The following is a 21,895-nucleotide window of genomic DNA, read 5'->3' as shown; positions in this document are numbered from 1 at the left end:
CATCACGAGAGACTGATTCCGCCCAACCGTGCTGCAATGGAAATAAGAACAAGCAACCTTGTGCTTGTCGCCAGTTACGCTCCTGGAAGTGGATTATGGGAAGTGTAGTCCATTTGACAAACAGCTTCTACTTCTGTTAAGGACACAGACGGCGTTAAGGAACTACATCTCCGCCATTTGTAAAATGCCGACACTGCTTGCATCAGCGTGTGGACGGCACTCACTGTTAAAGTTTTACTAGCAGCTTCTTGTCTTGTTTTTAAGTAAATATATTCCCACCGCTAAAGCCAGTCATCAGTCCCAGCATAGCGGAGTAGCTACCAACGGTCAAATGAAGCTGTTCGTAAGTGAAGGCAACCCGCATTGCCTGAAGGTGTTAGCTGCTTTAGACGTGACTGGAGTTCAGTGTGACGTTCAGTATGTCAACCACGAAGGTAAGACAGCATGGTTAGCTTAATATTAGTGTGTGCCTCTACCTTCAAAGTCGACTAACAACATCAGCTGTTTGCTAAACTTGGGGCCGTTGAATCATTAAATGTAGTTTATGGAGTTTCAGTTGAGTTTGTGTTGTAACTGTCGGTCGAAGCTGTAGGCTAGCTAACGTTAGCTAGCTGTAGACTTGTTCAAGTGATCACCTGCCTGTCAGTGTCAGTCATTGATGAATGGGGTACGTGAATCTATTTCTGAGAAAAGGCTAGAAGAGTCTCTTACTGTACATTACTGCTTTGTTTGTCCTGTTTTAGTTCACTTTGTGTAGCATTATGTATTCTTTGTTTAGCCTCAGGTGTTTGGCTTTTACCTGCACAGTATGTTTCTGTACCTGTCATGACTGGAACAATCCATATTCACTTGTATTTGAGCTAAAAACGTATATGTCTTAGGGCTTAGGGCTTTGTCATACAGGCTCAAGCACATATCTTGTTATAGCACATATATATAAGAAAATGTGTGTAATCTGTCTGTCAGAGTTTTTGGAAATAGAAAATATTTTCCGAAAGCTAAAAGGCTGACTTCAACATGCTAACTGTGTTCCAGCTCAAAATATGATCTTGCTTACAGTGCTATTCTCTTATTTCTGCATGGCGGGTCAGGCTGCACCAAACTAAACTTTGACAGAAATCATAGGAAAATGAAAATGTATTTCAGCAACAGAAGAAGGTAGACTTATTTACAGAGGAGGAGAGAGAGGGACAATGTGTACAAAACTCCTGGTTTATCCAGTGTATCGCCTGCCAAGACACGCCGTAATGTTTACTGATAGAGTCGAAAGTCTGTATAATATATTGATGAACCATCTGTATGAATCACTCATTTCTCCTCAGGATTGGACACCAATAATGTCTAAACTCTGAACAACAGTGGAAAGTTGTTTTATGAAGAGAGACTTCTTAATGCAAACAGTCCTTAATTTAACCACGAGTTTCACAAGGGGAACGTTTGCATTCAGTACTACCTTTGAAAACAGAATATGGCTGGATATACTCAAGAAGCTGCATCTTGATGCATTTCTTTTGGAACATAAACTATATGCTGAAATGTAGAGGAATGTATTTATATTGACTTGGTTATACATCCTGGCTTTGGGCTTATGGTCATATTGTATCATGTTAGAGAGGCTTCTCAGACCTGAGCATGCAGCCACAGAGTGTATGATCAAAGTGGACAGAAATACATTATGTATGTATGTAGCAATATTAGGTGTGTGGAAGAAGATGTATGATACAAGTCAGTACTCGTGTTGTTTAAACTTGGTTGAAAAATATAGTAAGTCCAGCAGTTATTTTCATGTCGGTTAATCTGAAGGTTATTCTAACTTGTTTGGTCTATGAAATGTAAATGTGAACATTGTGGATCCCTGTTTCCCAAAGCTCAAGATGATGCACTCAAATGCTTTGTTTTCAACCCAACGATAGTTCACTGTCACCGAGGGGTTAAACATTAGGATGCTAGAATAAGATCATTTTGACTTGTTTGCTTAAGAAACCGGTCAGACAGATTAATCAGTTATTAAAATAGTTGGAGATTAATTTAATACTTGACAAATAATATATACAGTGCTGTACAGTGTTGATTAAACTGAGAGCATATCCCACATGTCTCTTATCTATCAGTTGATTCATTAGTTTTATATATTGCACATATATCAAGGTAAACGTAGTGTCCAGTTCATCATCATGTTGTGATCGGCGCTGAGTTCTGATAAATTCCAGATGAATCATTGACCTTCTACTTGACCTGTTGTTCCTCAAAGACCATAAAAGGAACTTCAGGAAGTACTGGGGCTGAAATTTGATCACAGGATAATCCTTAAGAAGTCTTCTGTTATTAGTTCTCCTGAAGATGCTGCATTGAATTAAAATACAATCAGGAAGTGCTGGAATAAATGATCTCTTATGGATGTAGGTTGTTTTTCTCTCCCTCCAAAGACCCAGCTGTTAGAACGATGATTTACAGTTGGTACCATCAGATGGTTCTGGTCTGTTTAGTTAGAAACATGCTCATCTGCATAATAATGCTGCTGTTTCGTACATCTTGTTTGGTGTTATCTGAACAAACATTGACAGCACAGTGTTTTTCTCCACAGAGAGAGTGGTGCCCTTCCTTAGCCGTCCAGCCTTGCCCGCTCTGCTCCTGCCCAGCGGACTGCACCTTTTCAGCTCCAATGCCATCTGCCGGTCAGTAGACGAAAGACCTCCTTCCTGCTTGTTAATTTATGAATGCCAATGTTAACCCTTTTAATCACTGACTCTATATCATTGTTCAGATATCCATGATTCTTAAGGCTCTGTTCAACACCAAAAAATATATTTTTCTGACTCTCAGTTGGTCACAGATAAGTTTGGCTGTACGTGCTCAGGTTGTAATGTCGTGACTGTGAACCCTAAAAGTTACATACACCTCAGCTGATAGCTGTGGCAGCAGAAATGTCCGAGATAGATGTTTAAAAAGCTTTGCAATTAAAACCTAAATAATCCGCATGATAGAAAACTCCTAAAGATAAATAAGAGTGTTTTTGTAATGTGGGAGAACTGATCCGGGCTGCACGTCGGTGCTGCAGTGGTTAGCGCTGTCGCCCCACAGCTAGAAGGTTCCTGGTTTGAATCCCGGTTCAGACGTGGTGGGCCTCTCTGTGTTAGTCTGCATGTTCTCACCGTGCATGTGGGGGTTCCCTCCGGGTACTCCGGCTTCCTCCCACAGTCCAAAGACATGCTCGTTAGGCTCACTGGTGACTTTAAATGACCCGTAGATGTGAGCATGAACGCATGTGTGTCAGCCCTGTGATTGAGTCACCCAATGACGGCTGGGATAGGCTCCAGCCCCCCCGCGACTCTGAACAGGATCAGACGGACAGACGGATCCGCTGTCAACAGCCGAGCAGTTTGTTTCCTATAAAAGTGTTAAAGCTATAATGTTTATATGACATGTACTGTATGTAAATTGGTGTCAACATCTTGGCAACAGTATCCTTCTCAGCTTCTGTTTTTTAATGTTTACATTTCTATAAAATGTTGAGGCGCACTGTGACTGATGCAAGAATATGGGGTGTGTCGGTAGAACATATGGTATTGATATTTTATATGTTTATTTGGCACATGACATTAGAAAATCCTTTTGAAAGCAAGAATGCTGCAACTGTTTGACCTCCGTCTTTCGCCTTTCCTTTTCTAACATGTTAGATATCTGTTTGAAGTAAGCGGACAAGACTGCAGTGAACTTTGCAGCCAGTGGCTTGAATGGGAGGCCACAGATCTTCAGGTAAGATCTATATAAACACAGACCCTGTCAGTGATCTGTTGTGTAAAACAGCAAACTTCTTTTAGATGCAAATTATTTTCAATTCTTGCTTTTGTCTGTTGTACAGACTCATCTTACTGCTCCTCACTGAAGGGGACATTAATCCATGCAGCTTAATGATTTAAAATCCACTTCTCAAAAGAACAGTGTACAGAGGAAATCAATGAGCATGCTCAGGAGGGTTTAAGGAAATGACCTGTTTGACCTCAGTCATGCTCTGTGGTTTACTGCTTGATCTGATGTCATTCAATCAATTGTAATTCATCGTTTTGTCTTCTGTGTGCAGCCAGCACTGCTGCAGGCTCTTCACGTTGCAGTGCTGCAGGGAAAAGGATCAGAGGTGTCCAACCTCCTCCAGGGGCCCCTCAACTACTTGGAGCAGAGCTTGAGCAAGGGGAACACGCCATATTTAACCGGGGTACCACATTTTTAACATTTTGTGTAGTGAGAGCAAAGTAAAGACATAAAAACAAACAGAGTATATGATGTATGATCAAGTCAAGAGTTCATTATGTCTCTTTGGAAGCTCAGCTGAGCTTTACTGAGCGTCTCCTCGGTGCCATCAGGCTCCTCGGGCAACATTTCTTCTTCTTGTCTTTTTTTCAGCGGCTGATGCTGAGCAAGTGATGCATTTTTAAACTTGAAACGATTTATCTGGGGAGGAGGTCCCTTATGTTGCAGATGTGCCTCAGTGTGGGTGGGTGAGGGGGAGATGAGCTCTCTGTGGTATTTGCAGCCCCTTTGGCAATAAGTCATCTGTGTCTGTCATATATTTCACAAGCACAGAAATATGTTTTGTTGAGTCTCTTGGTGATTGGCATGGCTCGAAGGAACCTCACTCACAGTGAGGCAGTCACAGCAGAACATATAGTCCACGTTTAGTGAGCGCACAAAACAACCATGCTGAAAATAGTCCTCCTCAGGGCTCTTCTGTGTGTAGAACGTCACAGCAGACCGGGAGGGACCCTGACCCTTTAGGCTTTCAAAAAAGAGTTTCTGTTTTTGATTGGATGACACATGAAACGTGTTTTAACAGCTTTAAATATTCATTAAAATCTTTTGTATTTCAGGAAGCAGTTTCAGTTGCTGATGTTGTTTTGTGGGCTGCACTGTTCCCCATTTTATCCGACTCCTCACTAGCATTGGGTAAGAAACTATACAGTTTAATGTTGTTATAAACCATGCATCAATTGCGCATCCGTTACCTTTTAAATACCTGATTTTTCTGCATGTTTTATTTGTAAATGTTCTTTTTGTTCTCCATGTCCGAACCATCCTTACCTCGACCCTTCGATTTCCTTTTCCGCTCTGCCCTATCATTCCCTCTCTCTCTTTGTTACAGGTGAACGTAAGTGTGTGATGACTTGGTTTGACCGTGGGGCTGGTGTGCCGAGCGTGCAGTCTGCTGCTCAGAAAGTGCTGCAGGGAAAAGGCCTGCAGGGCATGAAGAGCTACATGCAGAAGCAGCCTGCCCCTCAGAGCAGCCAGTGCAGAGACTCTCAGCCATGCAACAGCAGCCCTGCTGAGGTACCAGTCTTATCATCAGGATGACTGTTAGGCTTGAAGCATTCTCACTGAACAAAAAGCATCCAGAGGTGCTTAAGTGCCGAACTACATTTGTGATCGTGCCTCAGGAAACATGTATGCCCTGTGAGGTTTCCAAGAAAACGTGTTTTTCTGTTCTTCATGCAATAGGTGTGCTAACACAACCAGGACACATGCCTCATCACACTTTTCCTTCCGTACATTTACTGTCTTTAGGGAAGTGAAAACATTCAAAGGGGTTGCATTGCTTGGATTCTCCGCGCTGAACTGGGCAGGCAGGGCTTTCTTGTAAAGCAGACACTCTCACCTTAAGAGTCCACCTGGCTCTTTGAGGGCTAAATGAACACCCATATTTGGTTTTAGAACATGCAGCATGTGGAGGTTGATTCTTTAGAGGATTTGAACATGTGTCAGTCAAACAGCAGCACTTACTGTGTGGCTCCGTACAGAGACAGCTGCAGAGTATGTGTCTCTCAGATTGCTAAATGCCAGAGCGTAGGGGTTAGAGGGCAAAAGGTCAAGTGGGAGTTGGTGATATTTGTGGCCACTGTTCATATTGAACATACACTTCTCAAACCTTGAACACTGAAGAGCCATGAGCAGTGATGGGCAAGTTACATAATAATATGTTATAGATGACATGCTACCTTCGTTACTGTCTCTGTTAGTAATGTGTTATTACACTACTTTGAGCATTAGGCCTGTTGTAGCATGGACGTGGGGACTGTTGTGTCATAGCATCAAAGCACAAAGGCTCCAGTTTCCAGGTCATTGTAACACATGTCTGGTGCCTGAGATTGAAGGCCTACAGCCTGATGAAGCCTCTCCCCTGTAGGAGTAATACGTGCACCCACCCCACGTGTTATTATTATGATCATATGCCAATCCACACGTCAGTAAACCAACCTGAGGACAGAGACAAGGTGCTGCACCTGCATCTTCAGGTGGTAACGTGTTGTATTACTGCGTTACTGCTAACAGTAATATATTACTATAATACGATACTTCTGTAACTCGACACTAGTTATACTTTCTGTCTTTTTATTTGTGACTTGTAGAAAGGATGGATGTTGATAAGGACGGCCCCTGCAGGAAACACTTGCAGAATCACAGCTTGATTGTTCTCACAGTTTATCATCAGTGTGTGAACAGTTCTCTTCAGAGGCAGACAAATGAAGTGAAGCAGCTCTGTGCGTACGCTGCACTGCTTCCTCTTGTTATTAGCTCTTTAACATCATGTTGAAACTGATCTCATTTTGATGTTCAGGCTTTGTGTCCCTAAAGCTAGTTCATTATTAATTGTTAATGAAACATAGTTTTATAATTTCTTTTTGTGTGTCGGTTAGAAACTACAAAATATGAAATAATTTATACATGAATCAAAAACACTCAAAAGTCAAAGAAGTATTTAGAGTTATTTAGCAACAGTGATGAAATCGAACAGATTAAACTTAAGCAGCAGAATCAGGTGCAGATATCTTCTCGTGGAGATTACAAAGTCCGTATTCTTTTTCTCCTGTTGACGATTGTCTTTGTGTAAATGTTTGTTTAGGCTGAGGAAGGTGAGCGCGCGGTTTCAGAAGAGGAGATGGAGGCGGCTGCTCTCACCTGGAGTAAAGGTCTGAACACCTGCTCATCGGCTACAGACAGACAGCATCCCATGTAAGTCCTTATTCTATGCCTTCAGCAGAAACTCTGACCCTGGGACGCAGCGAGTGAGCATGTTGCTGTTAAAGGATATTGATGTTGCGGGGATCGCCTCACCCTTAAGATCATCTTCCTGTAGAAATTTGGATGTTCAGATATTACTCATCAGGACTCATAAAATCAGCACCTTTTTTTTCTGCTTAGCCTGCCACAGGAGGGCAAGCGAAACGTGCTTGTGACCAGTGCTTTGCCTTATGTCAACAACGTCCCCCACCTGGGCAACATCATCGGCTGTGTTCTCAGCGCTGATGTCTTCTGCAGGTAGGAGATCTTGTAGTTCCTCCTTCTTTCTACAGTTAGAGCCAACAACATACAGGTAATCAGTCGTACACATATAATGTTTATTTATTGCTGACGTATTTACATAGAAGCTTACACAGTCTTGTAATGTAATGAATTTGAAGACCATCTGAATATTGCAGTCCATATTATTTGATTTTCACAGACAGGTTATCCACTGGGGCATTTAGCAGCTCACCTTGCTTACCCTTCACTGTTATTATCTTAACAATATGTCACCGCTGCCGTCGATAACTGTGGCCAGAGGCGTCAGCGTCCAGAGGTAATATTAGGACTCTTTGTTTCTGTACTAAGTCCTTGTGTTTTCTCCTGTGAGGTACGGCCGCCTGCGAGACTGGAAGCTGCTGTTTGTATGTGGCACCGATGAGTACGGCACAGCGACAGAGAACAAGGCCAGAGAGGAGGGTCTGACGCCGCAGCAGATCTGCGACAAGTACCATGCCATTCACGCCAGCATCTACAAGTGGTTCCAGATCGACTTCGACTTCTTTGGCAGAACCACCACCGAGAAGCAGACAGAGTAAGTAGAAGTATTTTCTGTTTCCTCCTTGATGAATAACCAAGCTAAAGCTAAACGGGACTCCAGGATTAATCGAGCGCTCACAGCCGTGCTCTCCTCGTGGGTTGGATGTAGTTCTGACCCTGCTTAGCTTTGGTATCAAAGGGCAAACACGTTTCCATACGATTACTATACCATTACGTAACGTTGGATTACTATAATCTTGCAGTAGTTACTGGTGTGTATGTCTAGCCCTCTGAAGCATGAATTCTAGCCTTCGTAATCTTAGAGATTATTGAGCAGGATTGTCAAATGTAGGTTTTTTCTTGCCAAAAAATCCTGTTTGAAAAAGTTTTAATTTATTTATGTAGCTGCAAAGTGTCAAGAAGTTCACTCGTCATGTGTGACATCGGTCATAATGAATAAGTCAGACATGTGATAACTAAGCTGACGGGTGTGTAGAGGTACATTCGCACTCGGGTCACCTGCAGTATGATTTATAACAGTTTCACTTTTCATAACTTCCTTTTTAAGAAGTCCAAAAACATATTGGCAGAGTCGATCTATGAAAAATGAATAAGACGTTGTTTAGTAAAGTAATCCATTCTATAATATTGATGAGGTAACTGCAGTCTGAAGGTAAAATGTATGGCTCCAAAGTTATGGACTGATGCTGTGAGGACTTATTGAAACAATGAGAGTAATGTGCGCGTGTTCATGGATAAGGTGTCACACTGTTTTGTTTGTAGGTGTTTAAATGAGACCTGACAGATGGAGTGATGGTGGGTTTACCTTCTCGTGAGTGTAAACGCGATACAAAAAGGAGGCTCTCTCAGTAAATATGAGACTCACATCTTTAAGCTTGTGCATCTGAAAGGAGAGCAAAGATAGAAACTCTTGTTTCGGAGCCTTTGCTTTTAAAGCGCACAACATAAAAGGCATCAAACACTGTGCACCAGAAGCACGCTCTTTGAAGAATGACAAGGGCCAAGAGATTAAAGACTTTGGATTTAATTCATGAAAAGTGCATCAGACGTTAAAACTAACATTTTACATTCACCAACCCACCACCAAGGATTACCTGCAGCTCTTTGTTCATCTACTACAACAATAACACACCATCTCTTTACACCGCTTCATTTTGTAATTACTATACTGATGAATGAAGTTTACATGATTTTAACAGGGAAGAGGAAGTATCAATCTGAGCTGGTGGTCAGTTTGTTCTCACATAACACACACCTTCACCTCGGGTCAGATATGTTTTTCTTTTTTTAAAGATTATTTTTGGGGTCTTTTTGCCTTTATTCACATGACAGCTGAAGAGAGAATGTGGGGGGTGGAGAGGGGGGGGGCGACATGCACAAAATGATGGACAGACCGGGAGCCGAACCTGCGATCAGTGCGTCGTGGACTGTGGCGTCTGTACATGAGGCGCCTGCTCCACCAATGGAGCTAAACCAGCGCCCCAAATATTTGTTTCTTGTGCCAAATCATAACCCATAAAATATCTTTCGACCCTCTCCATCCACTCTTAACCTTTCAGGATAGCCCAGGACATTTTCTGGCGAATCCACAAACACGGTTTCCTTGTAGAAGACACGGTGGAGCAACTGCGTTGTGAAAAGTGCCAGCGCTTCCTCGCCGACCGCTTCGTTGAAGGCGTCTGTCCCCACTGCAGCTACCCAGAAGCTCGAGGTGACCAGTGTGACAAGTGTGGCCGGCTCATCAACGCCGTGGAGCTCAGGGTGAGTCGGAAGAGGAGGATGATCATGAGGACTCATTATAGCATAAACTGACTGTCCTAAGGATCATTATGGTGACGTACTCTGGGCATGGTAAACATGTGATGGTACATTCTGTCCTGAGCCTCATCTTCAACATTATTAACATATTACATATTAACAACATTATTAACTGTTAGATGTCCCAGTGCGACTTTCAGCTGTTCCAGGTTCACAGTGCATATAAATAAACACAAGTATGTAAATCGCTGGAGAACAAGTGTATTGAGGACGAGGTCTGTAAGGCAGCTACACCACAACATATATTCACATCATTTATTGAAGCATTAGTACACGTGTGGTTTATTTTGGCTGCTGTCTGAAAAGTCTGACCGATGGTAGGAATCCTTTTTAATCAGAGAGGCTAACACTACAAGCTTTCCTTTACTGGTGATGACGCATTGTTTTTGTGTGGAACCTGTTTTTGCATTTATGGATGAAAACATTTTCCCCTAAACTGCATTTTTAGACGGATTACATGAACCCTAAGTGATCGTGTGTAACGTCTGTCCCCTCCAGGAACCCCAGTGTAAAGTCTGCAGGCAGACTCCGATCATCCGCTCCTCCAAACACCTCTTCCTGGATCTGCCAAAGGTATGGTTTCACTCTGGGTTGCACAAGCAGTGCTTTCTCAACGAGCTAAGTGTGAAGTAGGAAGTAGTGTGAAGTAGGATTCAATGTCGGAGTGCTCTGGGAGGCAGTTATCCATGTGCTAATTTCATTATATAAACTGCCTGACTCATTCGAGAGCTGTGGTTTAGAGTTAAGACGTGTTTTCCTTCTCCCTCTGTCTCACATGCAGCTAGAGACTCAGCTGGAGCAGTGGCTCGACAAGTCAACCGGCTCAGGAGACTGGACCGCAAATGCCAAACAGATCACTCGCTCCTGGCTGAGAGACGGACTCAAACCTCGCTGCATCACCAGGGACCTGAAGTGGGGAACACCTGTACCTCATCCTGACTTTAAAGAGAAGGTGTGTAGAGCATTCCTTTTCTCTTGTGTATTACACAGTAGAAAAGATGCACACACCACTCTACCACTCTGCATTCATTACACACGTTCTCAGCAGGTAAAAACAGACACCTGATATTTGAGGTCCGGATCCTAATTAAACTTTGAGGATGAGTCTGCGCTTCATTAGCTGTTTGCAGTCACTGATGACAGCAGTTTCTTAATAATAGCACGCTTGTGCGTCACTGGGAGATTCTCTAGATCAGACATGTCTAAACATGTCTGACGGCTTCTGTAGGTACACACCTGTAATACTTCTGTGTACACGAGAGGTTAGGGAAATATGCACCGTCACTTTAACACCTGTATGCAGGTCAGAGGATATTTTCCATTCCTCCTGTGTTTTTGTTCAGTATGATTCATGTGCATCATTCATCATTCGTCACTCTTCACTCTTATTTTCTCTGCAGGTGTTCTACGTATGGTTTGACGCCCCTATTGGTTATCTGTCCATTACTGCCAACTACACCGACAAATGGGAAAAGTGGTGGAAGAATCCCAATCAGGTAACCAACCCGAACTCATCCTCGCCCCCCCCCACCAACACATGCTGTCAGAGTCTATGAGCCGAGCAGAGCACTGACGCACGAGCTCGGCACAGATTTTTGTCCTCTTCACCAAACAGAATGAGTCTGATTGCTTTTTTTATTGCCCCATCTGGTCTTCTGGTCTCTCCATAGAAACTCGGTGTAATTCCCTGCCCCATATGAGCCTAATGTGAAACAGAGGAAGACATAACCCCTTTGATTATGAACAAAACACACGTTCAGTTTTGTACCCGCAGAGGGGAGGGATCCACACACAGTAACATTTGTATACATTTCATTGAGCTAAAGGTCTCTGCATGATGAGTCTGTAATCGGATCTTGGACTTCTGCTGTTCGTGATTCTGTCATCACTAAAATGTTGTGTCCATGTAACGCGTACGAAACAAGTGTCCAGCTGGAGACTCATTCTCGTCAGCGATCTCGTTCAGTTCTTACCTGAAACATGAACAAACGACCTTGTTATTCTCACTGACTCATCTCATGTCCGTCTCAAACCCAGGACTGACTTCCTGTTATACGTGTGTGATGGCCTGTATGTGCAGGGAGAGAGAGAGAGAGTGTGTTGGGGGTTGGGAGAGCTGATAAGTCCTCTTTGAACCAGATGATCTCATGATGATCTAATATGATGTCATCCTCACATTGCAGTGTTGTGTCTCTGCCACCAGGTGGAGCTGTACAACTTCATGGCCAAAGACAATGTGCCGTTCCACAGTGTGGTGTTTCCCTGCTCCCTACTGGGAGCGCAGGACAACTACACTCTGGTCAACCACCTTGTTGCCACAGGTAAGCAACCTCTGATCACTTATTCATATGCTGTTTTATATTTTAGACTACTTGAGATTCTCACCTGATCTTAAATAGTTTCCAACACACTGTCAGGGAACACTCACTCTGTTTAGCTGTTATCTTGAATAACAGGATTTACACTGGAAATGAAGGTTCAGCTTGTTCAGTAACTGATGCTGTAACTTCCCCACAGAGTATCTGAATTACGAGGACACTAAATTCTCTAAGAGCCGCGGTGTTGGTGTGTTTGGAGACATGGCCATGGACACGGGCATCCCCTCCGACGTGTGGCGGTTCTACCTCCTGTACGTGCGTCCAGAGGGTCAGGACTCGGCCTTCTCCTGGGCTGACATGGCTACGAAGAACAACTCCGAGCTGCTCAACAACTTGGGCAACTTTATCAACAGGTTGGTAATAGTTGTGCTTTCTACAGGGGAGTCATGTGGTTAAAGTAATATGTCAGAATTGAACTCTCCCTATTGTCTGGTTTCTTTCTGTCTTAATTATTTTTGACAAGTTGAGAAAAGTTCATGTGAGATAAAAAATGGGGCAATCCAGCTTTTCACATAGTTTCACCCAAAAAGTTAATTCACTATAAAATTGTCATCCAGTCCAATTATAAAGTTTAAGTTTATATATGAAGTTGCACTCATTGAAAAAAAAGTCTGTTCGAGCGGTAACTATTACAAGAGGCTCATCCCAGTCTTCTAAATTTGTTTGGGATGGCGTAATTTAGCCCCAATTACATCGCCTCAAATGATTTTTAAAAGATCAGGGTTAAATCCCACATCAAAGATTTTTCTCAGCAGCTTTTTTCCCAAAGTACCTTGATCTTCAAATTGGTCTCGGGCAGCAACGCTGATGCCTAATTGGTTCAAAAATATCTTGTAGATTGCATTGAGCCTCAGGTGATGGAGGTAGAAAGTGTTCTGCTTCAGAATAGAAATCCTGTCCTTGCCTGGATCCATTCACTAAATCACCACATCATTAGCGACAGAGTGTCCATCTCGTGCCTCTTTTATTCACATTCATTAATGCTTTCATGATGGGCTGATCCAGCTCATTGCTGTTCGGTTGAGAATGTGTCAGATAACCTGCTTGACGAACCTAAAAGGGCGAATCTTTGCTTAATATTAACCAGATAATGGGACTTTATTGATAAGCATAATTAATCTACTGTAACAGTAAGAATGTTTGTCTTTATTTTCCCAGGATGAAAGAAAGAAACCCTCAGGGCTTCACTAATCAAATGACTACAACAAATTAAAAATGCAGGTCACACAAAGTTCATGCTCACACGTCAGAACCACAGTTAAACCTGACATGTCAAAGCGTTTTGCTCACAGGCCGAGAGGTGTGTAAAATACAGAACAGCATGTTGCATCAGACATGACAAGAACCTACGCACTATGAACAGCCTCCCAATGTACACGTAAAACTCCTGACGAGCTGCAGCTACAACTTAAAGGTGGTGAAGGGGCTGTGAAGAGGATCAATACAGCGCACTGTTAGTTTACACTGGCAGAGCGCTGTATTACATCTGGCAACAACATCTATAATTTATAAACAATTAGCGAGTCAAGTTACATGCCCTCTCTCGTTTTCCCCTCTCTCTCTGACCCCCATATTTTTCTGTATCTGTCTTGCTGAAGTCCTCCTCTCTCCCTCTCTCCTCCAGAGCTGGCATGTTTGTCGCCAAGTTCTTTGAGGGCTGTGTGCCTGCGATGGAGCTACAGCAGGAAGATAAGAAGCTGCTGGCTGTGGTGGGCTGGGAGCTGCAGCAGTACATCCAGCTCATGGACAGAGTCAAGTGAGACCATTAAAGTTACATCACAAGGTTGCTTTGGGACATTTAGACATTTAAAGGTTGATTAAAGGTTACTTTCACATTAGTAATGTTATCATCACCTGAGATGTATCTGCACGCCAGGTAAATCCATATTTTGACACTGAAGATTATTTATAAACCGATGGGTTGGGGTCACACACCTTCCTTTAATGTTGGTTTGTTATCAGTGTCGTCCTATCATTAAACTGTCTCTGAAACGCTCCTCCAGAATCCGTGACGCCCTGAAACACATCCTCAACATCTCTCGCCATGGCAACCAGTACATTCAGGTCAATGAACCCTGGAAGAAGATCAAGGGAGGAGACACAGAGAGGTGAGAGTGCCTTTACCAACTTAACACTCATGCATGAACCTAAGATGGATCTGTTTTGTACTCTGCTTTCTTTTAAAATGAGAATTTACACATTTGAGTGACAGCCAACAGGGACGGACCATTCACCTTCTCCAAAAATGGCTCCTCCTTCCACAGTCATGTATCTCTGAGCAGATTTGATTAACGTTTGAATTCACTGACTGATCTCTGTCTCCCCTCTTCAGGCAGCGAGCGGGCACAGTGACCGGTGTGTCTGTGAACATCGCCTGCTTGTTGTCAGTGATGCTGTCGCCGTACATGCCAACGGTCAGTCAAACCATCAGGGATCAACTCAACGCCCCTCAGTCTTGCGTCAATACCATGTTGCAAGGCACGGGCACCTTTGTGTGTGCCCTGTGTCCTGGCCACCGCATTGGCACTGTGAGTACGACACGCACAGTTCACACATGTACACACACGCACACACACAGTTCATACATGTACACACACACACAGACCTGTGGAACCTCCTGAATGTTGTCGCTGGGTGATACAATGAGGATGCAATAGTCTGCCAATATTTCCGTTCTCTGGAGGACACACCCACACTTAAGAATAATAGCCTAGACGGTGTTTCCAGGGCTCAGCCTTCGAACAGCAAGTTTCTCTCAGGCCTCTTGTCCCTTCAGGCCTGATTGTGTTGACCCGTGTCTGCAGCAACCTGTCAACATTTGATCTCAAAGCCTGTCACGATTCGTGACTGAGGTGTCCGAACAACGAGCAGCATGCGACACTGTTCTAATGCCGCACTAATGCACCAAACGCACGCACCTTATGTGCTCACGACTCCTCTGATAATCTTTGATACAACTGTAAAGCTGCATCGAACATTGTAATCATGATCACTTGTCATGCGTAGTTATCTGCTCAGTGACATGTATGATCTTCTTCAAAGCCTCCTGGTTAAATGTACACCGGCCTTTAAAGGATGCAGTGCAAACTTTTTTAATATTCGTAAATGTATTTTTTTTCTTCCTCTCTGTTCCCCGCTTTATTCGCAGGTCAGTCCGCTGTTCCAGAAACTGGAGGTGGACCAGATTGAGTCTTTGAAGAAGAGATTTGGTGGACAGCAGGTATTTGATGTTCATGATGCCTAATGGTCTGTGTATGAGTGCAGTCAGATCTTGTAGTAATATAGGTTGACTATTTATGAATAATGAACTAAGAAAGAATTGACAATGCGTAGGCGCTCACGCTCCTCTGTCAGACTGTCTGCATGAGGATGCATTCGTATTTAATCAGCGTATCTGTCTTTTGAAACAACATGCAGAGCAAACACGCTATAAATGTTTAAATTGTGTATTTAGCATCCATCATGAGGATAAAAATAATCCTTCTCAAACCTTCTCCTCTGCCGCCTGCCTATAGCCTGAAGACGAACCCCCTAAAAAAAAGGTATCGAGCAGTATTTGTGTGTGAAGAGTCCACGCTGGTGCTGTTGTGTCAGTGTTGATTAGCGCATGCCTTCACTAACAATAGCAGCTCATCTAACGCCCTCAGATTTTCACTTTTCACTCATCGCCGTGTGTCCAGTGTGATTTCTATGTCCATTCACACTTTATGACTCATAAAATCCCGTCGACATTTTGAGTGACGAGGGTTATTGTCTGAAATGAAGGAACTCATCTCCGTGCATAATAACCATCAAAATGGCTAAAATTCAAACGTTTACATCTGTCTGTGTCCACCCTCAGACGCCGGCTCAGAAAGCTGCCGGCACTCAACCTGCCACCGTCCCGGCTCCTGCCGCTCCTGCTTCTGCTGAGGTGGCAGCGTCGAACGGAGTGGACCCCGAAAAAGCCAAGCAGCTCACACAGGCTGTGGCTGAGCAGGTGAGGTGGCTCAACGCGCTGCTGAGCTAACAGCTGTAAAACCAATTCTTACATTTTTTAGAAGCTTAGAAATTCTGATAGATTTTATTAGAACATCACTTTAAATTTTTGACAATAATAACATTAAATTAATTGCATTGTGTTGTCTTTAAAATAGTCCTCTAACAGCAGGAGTAACTGAACTAAAGATATCTCCCGTTCTGAACGAAAACCAGCTCCAACATCGCAACAACCCGCCCGCCGCTCAAAAACATCTCATCTCAAAGCTACATTTCAAACTATCTGGTTACGCTGGAGTTTGCAATCAACTGATCAAAATTATTTTATCTGCAAATTCTTCATTTTTAAATTTTACGTCTTTTGTATCGTTATAAATGCATCAGTTCGATTATTGGGAATTAAATGTTAGCTCTCACAGTTTCCCGGTAAGACGCTTGGAGTAACAAAATCGCAAATTGCCGCCTTAGTTTATTGCGTACAGTTTGACAAGAAAGCTGCCAACCCGTACTGTCTACATAAGCTGAAGTGTTAAAAAATGTATTAAACCCGCTTATTGTCTCTGTCACAGGGCGAGAAAGTGCGAACGCTCAAAGCCCAGAAGGCGGAGAAGGCCGTGATCACAGCAGAGGTGGCCAAACTTCTGGACCTGAAGAAACAGCTGGCTCTGGCTGAGGGGAAGAGCCCTGAGCCGGCACCTCAGAAGGGCAAGAAGAAGTGAGACAGGAAGTACAAACTAAATGATTGAGGTTAGTCAGAGGAAGGGGAGAGAAGAATGGTTTGAGGTGTGATAGTGGAGAATGGGAACGAGATGTACACAGAGAAAGGGATGAGGGTATTAGCTTAAGGCAAAGCCGTGACAGGATCTAAGACAATGTGGTATTGGCACTGAGGACTAATGAAATGCTGGATAGGCCGACGGGGAAATGAAAACACACAAAGAGAGAGTCAAATGAATGCAGCTACAGAATGGAGGGATTTCTCCAAATCCCTCCACCAAAAGAAACTGATTTTATACTCTCCCCGTGATAAAGTCAGCATACGATATTAGCGTTGTAAGGTGTGTTGCGCATTTAAAGATGTTTTTTATATCCTCTGGAAAATTGTTATTTTCCATTTGCTAAAAAAAAAACAACCTTTTTTGGATCCTGCAAATAAATAAAAGTTCAGTTAAAAAATGTCTGTCCTCTTGCCCCCCCCCCCCCCCCCCTCTAGTTTAACATATTTTTTTTACCAAAAAATCGTTCAGCTCATAAAACAAAAACCAATAAACGTTACATGACACAGAAAATTGCACATTTTTTTCTTTTATTGCAAATTTTGGTTTACAGTGAAAGGTAAAATAAATGTTATGGTAGATTACATGTAATTGATTCATCGATGATAAAAGCCATGCATATTTTTCTATAATTAACAGTTTATGTGACTACGATGAGAAAGGAACAGTGAGTATGTTGGCATTTTACAGTACACGCCATTACATTACAATTGTTTGAGATATATAAATTTCTTACAGCGTTATATAAAAATAGTAAATCAGGGCAGAATAATTTGGGGTCATTCTACCTCAAATCCCCGTTATTGATAGAAAAGGTCAGCTTAGAAAGTATAGCCGGGTCCTACTTCTTTGTCTAAATGCACATACACACAAGCCATAGGTTATAAAAAGTAAGAAAGAGTATGAATTCTCTCTTTTTAAAAAATCATTCTCTCATACTCACACTGCACTGGGCACTTTCAGACTTTTCCTGAGCTCTTGTCTCTCCACAAATGGGGGCGAATAATCTCTGCTAGCCAGATTGCAGCCCTTAATGTAGGAATTACAATTATTGCAAAATGGTGGGAAGGGATGACGATGAAATGCACTCTTTGAGTTAAGTTCCTTCTGTCCTTACATACAAATCATCTGATGCTCAGAACGTTTTCTCTGCCATCCTTTTGATGGATCTTGAGAGTTAGGCATCTTTAAAATGACAAACATTCATCAGAACCTCTGCATCATTTGTACTTCTAGCTGTCTGTTCTGCCTTTCCTTTGTACGTGCTGTGTCTCTTTGTTGCCGCAGTGCTGTTGCAGCCCTTCTCTCTGTGCTTTCTCTTGTCTTGACTTTCATCACTTCCCTAATTCTTGCCATCTTAAGCTCTCTGTCTTTTCCAAAAATCCTCTCGCTTAAAAAATCTTTGGTTTCAATCCTTCCCTGTCTAAGAGGCATTTCATGACCACCTTGTTACCTTTTCCCCACCACTGCTTATTCCAATTCTTTAGGACCTGTCATTTTTAATTTCTGTCTTTCATTTTCTCTCATTTCCTGGTGTTGACTAGTCTCTCTATCAGGGCTCGACGTGTCCTCTGGACCTCCTCTCCCAGCCTCTCAATCTCTGCTTTTAAACGCTCGTTCTGCTCCGTCAGCTCCTGCACCTTCCTCTCGTTCTCTTGCTCTCTTTCTTTGCGACTCTTTTTGGCAGACGTGTAGGATGAGGATGATCTTTGCGTGGAGGAGGCGTAGGAGGACAAGGCACCGTTGGCCCTCTCGCTGGTGGTCCGCTTGCGTTTTCCCAGGCGGGAGGTCGGGTAGACAGAGGGAGAGGAGACGGGTGATGAGGGAGAAGAACAATTTTGAGATGGGGACTGGGAGGCTGAGGAGGAGCAGGACGGGGAATCGGGGACACAGGGCAGTTCCTCCTCGCTGGCTGAAGGAGACGCAGGATGGACATTATTATTAGCCTGGTGGTGTTGATGGTGGTGGTAATAATAGCCGCCGCTGATCACGGCTCCGCTTGGATCCACCATTCCCACTCCTCCTTCACTCAGCAACTCGAAGAACTCCGGAGGCAGCAGATCCCCGCTGCCTCCTGCAGAGCTGTCTCCACTTCTTCCACTTTCAGCCTCGGCCCGCCGCTCCTCTGCAACAGCTGGACTCATGCAAGAGGAGGAGGAAGAAGAGGATGATGATGAGGTGTGATGCAGAGGCTGGGGGTTGTGGACCTCCTCAGTTGCCCTCTGAGCACCTTCGCCCCACGTCTGGTTTCCGTCTGTAAGCCACGTCAGAGAACAACTCTCCAGAACATCCAGAAACTCCGGCTCCTTCTACAAACACAAAATGTAAATGACAGCTGTCAAAACCTTTGAAATATGACAGCGTGATTCAGTTACACGTCACACATTAACGGTAATTAAGTTAACACAACGCAAAACACTAAAAGAAACTTAAAAACCAGAAATTTTTACAAAAATACAACAGAGAAATCACTCACACTCATCACGTGTGTGATAACCATCTCTTTCTTCAAACTACTGACCTCGGTGCATGTGGGGGCACGCGCCAGTTTTGCCCCTCCCGTGTCAGAGCCCAGAATATCCTGCAGGTCCTCATACCACGCCTCCAACTCTGCACCACACAACGGCCCCACGCCAGGGGGGTACGGCGGGGGCAGGTGTAGCCACTCGGCAGTCATCTCCCCAGTCAGTCGCAACGCACAGATACTCGGCCACACGGTTCACACTGGACCTGAGGGGGGGGGCAGCAGCAACAGGCACAGGGAGGTTGAGAAAATTAGAAAGATGAAGGCAGCGTGCAGAGCAGTTGCACACTACACGACTCACAAAAAGGCTCAAAAAACCGTCACAAAACTCTGCCGTGTTCGTTTGAATCTACGTTTCTATAACTGGTGAGATCTGTAGGTAAAGGATTGGGTCCATTTTCATTGAAAATACTGGAAGCAACCTTTCATTTGTAAAATGATTTACACCTCGACAAAGAGAACAACACCAAAGTCAAGTATGTTGTATAATCCCATTAATTGTGGAATGGAATAACAGTGACTCGAAGTGAGGAAAGAACTGCACTGCACTAAATATGCTGATAAGAGACATTTGAAAATGTAAAATATGTAAATTAAATTTAGATGACACAATTCCAATTCAAGCTAAAATAAACAAATTGATTCATTCGAAACCTGAACTTCTCAAACATGCAGCATTCAGAATGTCACATAAGAAAAGCAATTTACCTTTAGAAAGTCTCTGTTAATCAAGTCTGCAGATTTGTGGGAGAAAGCTCGTCCCTATAATTCTGAAAGAAAGAGAGGATTTAATATGTCAGTCTTTAAAAATTTTAAAATGTCTAATTCTGAAATTTTTGCTGAGATTTCAAAATCAAAATGATGATTTGCACAAATACAGAGTAAGCTTTTACTGGCTAAAAAGTGCCTTCAATTAAATATTAACGCTTGCAAAATTATAATAACACAAATCAATTGTCAGTATTTGTTAAATGATCAGCAATGATGGAGAAAAAGAAATTCCTGTCACATAAATCTTGTAAACAAAGACGAAAATGTTCTCTACTGCGCCCCCTGCTTTCTACGGTCTTTAAGGCATGCTGGGATCGATAAACAAGTGGTTAAAAACGACGAGAAAATCCTGATATTGATCTCCCCAGGTCTGACAGTCAGGTGTACTGATTTAATTAATCGATTAAAGCAGTCCAAAACAATTTCTCATATTTACTACGATTATTGTGGACAAAGATTATAGTTGAAACATGTAATATAAATAAGCATTTCCTCATTTTTCCTTTATTTGGTAAAATAAATAAAAATAAAAATAATACATAAATGTGACGTTGGTTGTGAATAACTGAGTTAAAAAAGTGATGACAAAGAAATGCTATTTTACTGGATGTAAATGGCACGTTTAAATACCATACAGGCATTAAAAATACAGGTTTTAAAAATAAAAAGTAACAATGATTATTTTTTTGTATTTATTTTTGTATTAAAATAGAAATGTTTTCTTTTTTAGTTGGGATACATGTCCACTGTGAGCCAAGACAGTTACGTCATGGAAATGCAAGTCCAGCAGGAGGAATGGGCGAAACAAAAGGAAACTGTACAGTGAGAGGAAAACAGTGGACTGTGTAAAACAGATAACCCAACGTGAACATCTGTTCATTCAGTGGTACACATTACTCCAGATGGCTTTGTCTAAAGTGTGAGAAACGAAAACAGCTGTCAAAAAATAAATGCCGTTCAGTGTTATAAGTTAAAAGCCCCTGAAATACACTGTAGGATGTCACGTGGAGTATGCTAATGTCGCTTAGTTTGGTTAAATGAAATGACATTTAAAAATACAAGCGAATGAATGTTGTAGCAACAAAATTAACGAAATGGTTTAAAAACGTTTGGCACGCTCGCCTGTCAGAACCTCAAACTTCCTAGTTTTAAGTCCGTCCGTGAACTGGACAGCTGTCAGAAGAAGCAGACATCACTAAAAAAACAACTCTATGTATACTTGAGATTGATTAAGACAACTGTAATTCTCAAAAGGGCACCGAGGTATTTGCCATAAACATGCTGTATTTCTTTACAGCACACCAGACCACTTTAAGAGTGCGATAAGTAGCCGACACTCCCCGAAACGCAGAAAAACACCCATCAACTAATATCAAAAACTATTGACAAAAGTCTCCACTTACCCTTTTTCTTCTATTCGCTCGCCTTCTCGACTGTCTAGAACTCGAATGTGGATATTTTAGTAAAAATTGGTGATAGCTCATGTTAACCATTGTTCAGTCTTGACGGCTGAATGTGATTTTTCGGAAACTCCCGGCGGTGTTTATATTGAGGGAGAGGCCAACCGAACTATGCATGGGAAGGTAGTTTCATCACAACCTAGCCAGCACGAGCACGGCTGACGTTCTAACGGTCCAATTAGGAGAGCGGAGTTAAGATCTTTTCCTTGGCGACATCCAATAAAGTGACCCGAAATCAGTAAGAAGGCGGGGCTTAGCGTCGCCTTCGCTGGTTGTTCTCTCTAGCTTGTATAGTTTGTACGAGCAGCAATTGTGATGCAGTCATAAGACGGCCAGGACGAATTTGGGGCGTATGGG

The 21,895-nt window shown here is 42.9% G+C and overlaps 2 protein-coding genes across 4 annotated transcripts; one reads left to right on the top strand and one right to left on the bottom strand.

The window, feature by feature from the left end:
• Positions 1 to 213: 213 nt before the first annotated feature.
• Positions 214 to 17,290, top strand: mars1 (methionyl-tRNA synthetase 1). 2 transcript variants are annotated; one of them, XM_069677839.1, is made up of 22 exons: positions 214 to 434; positions 2,585 to 2,675; positions 3,678 to 3,756; positions 4,082 to 4,213; positions 4,866 to 4,941; positions 5,138 to 5,322; positions 6,893 to 7,002; positions 7,192 to 7,308; positions 7,664 to 7,867; positions 9,393 to 9,594; positions 10,150 to 10,224; positions 10,433 to 10,603; positions 11,052 to 11,147; positions 11,855 to 11,972; positions 12,169 to 12,382; positions 13,654 to 13,785; positions 14,033 to 14,137; positions 14,362 to 14,557; positions 15,178 to 15,249; positions 15,545 to 15,571; positions 15,871 to 16,008; positions 16,577 to 17,290. In XM_069677839.1, the coding sequence occupies exons 1-22, from the start codon at positions 332 to 334 to the stop codon at positions 16,724 to 16,726; spliced, it is 2,793 nt and encodes a 930-aa protein (XP_069533940.1). In that variant the 5' UTR covers positions 214 to 331; the 3' UTR covers positions 16,727 to 17,290. The 2 variants fall into 2 exon arrangements, with proteins under 2 accessions (XP_069533940.1, XP_069533941.1); XM_069677840.1 differs by lacking the exon at positions 15,545 to 15,571.
• A 33-nt stretch (positions 17,291 to 17,323) lies between these two features.
• Positions 17,324 to 21,607, bottom strand: ddit3 (DNA-damage-inducible transcript 3). Of its 2 annotated transcripts, none has more exons than XM_069677837.1 (4): positions 21,482 to 21,607; positions 20,016 to 20,077; positions 19,260 to 19,513; positions 17,324 to 19,092 (listed from the first exon to the last, which is right to left on the bottom strand). In XM_069677837.1, the coding sequence occupies exons 3-4, from the start codon at positions 19,458 to 19,460 to the stop codon at positions 18,307 to 18,309; spliced, it is 987 nt and encodes a 328-aa protein (XP_069533938.1). In that variant the 5' UTR covers positions 19,461 to 19,513; positions 20,016 to 20,077; positions 21,482 to 21,607; the 3' UTR covers positions 17,324 to 18,306. The 2 variants fall into 2 exon arrangements, with proteins under 2 accessions (XP_069533938.1, XP_069533939.1); XM_069677838.1 differs by having other exon boundaries at positions 19,305 to 19,513.
• Positions 21,608 to 21,895: the final 288 nt, after the last annotated feature.

This window comes from Semicossyphus pulcher, unplaced genomic scaffold, assembly GCF_022749685.1.
Source record: "Semicossyphus pulcher isolate SPU_LCO1_2020_fin unplaced genomic scaffold, fSemPul1.0.p SCAF_3, whole genome shotgun sequence".
Lineage (NCBI taxonomy): Eukaryota > Metazoa > Chordata > Actinopteri > Labriformes > Labridae > Semicossyphus > Semicossyphus pulcher.
The sequence above is the reverse complement of the archived record's forward strand: the minus strand, read 5'-3'. Positions and strand labels throughout refer to the sequence as shown.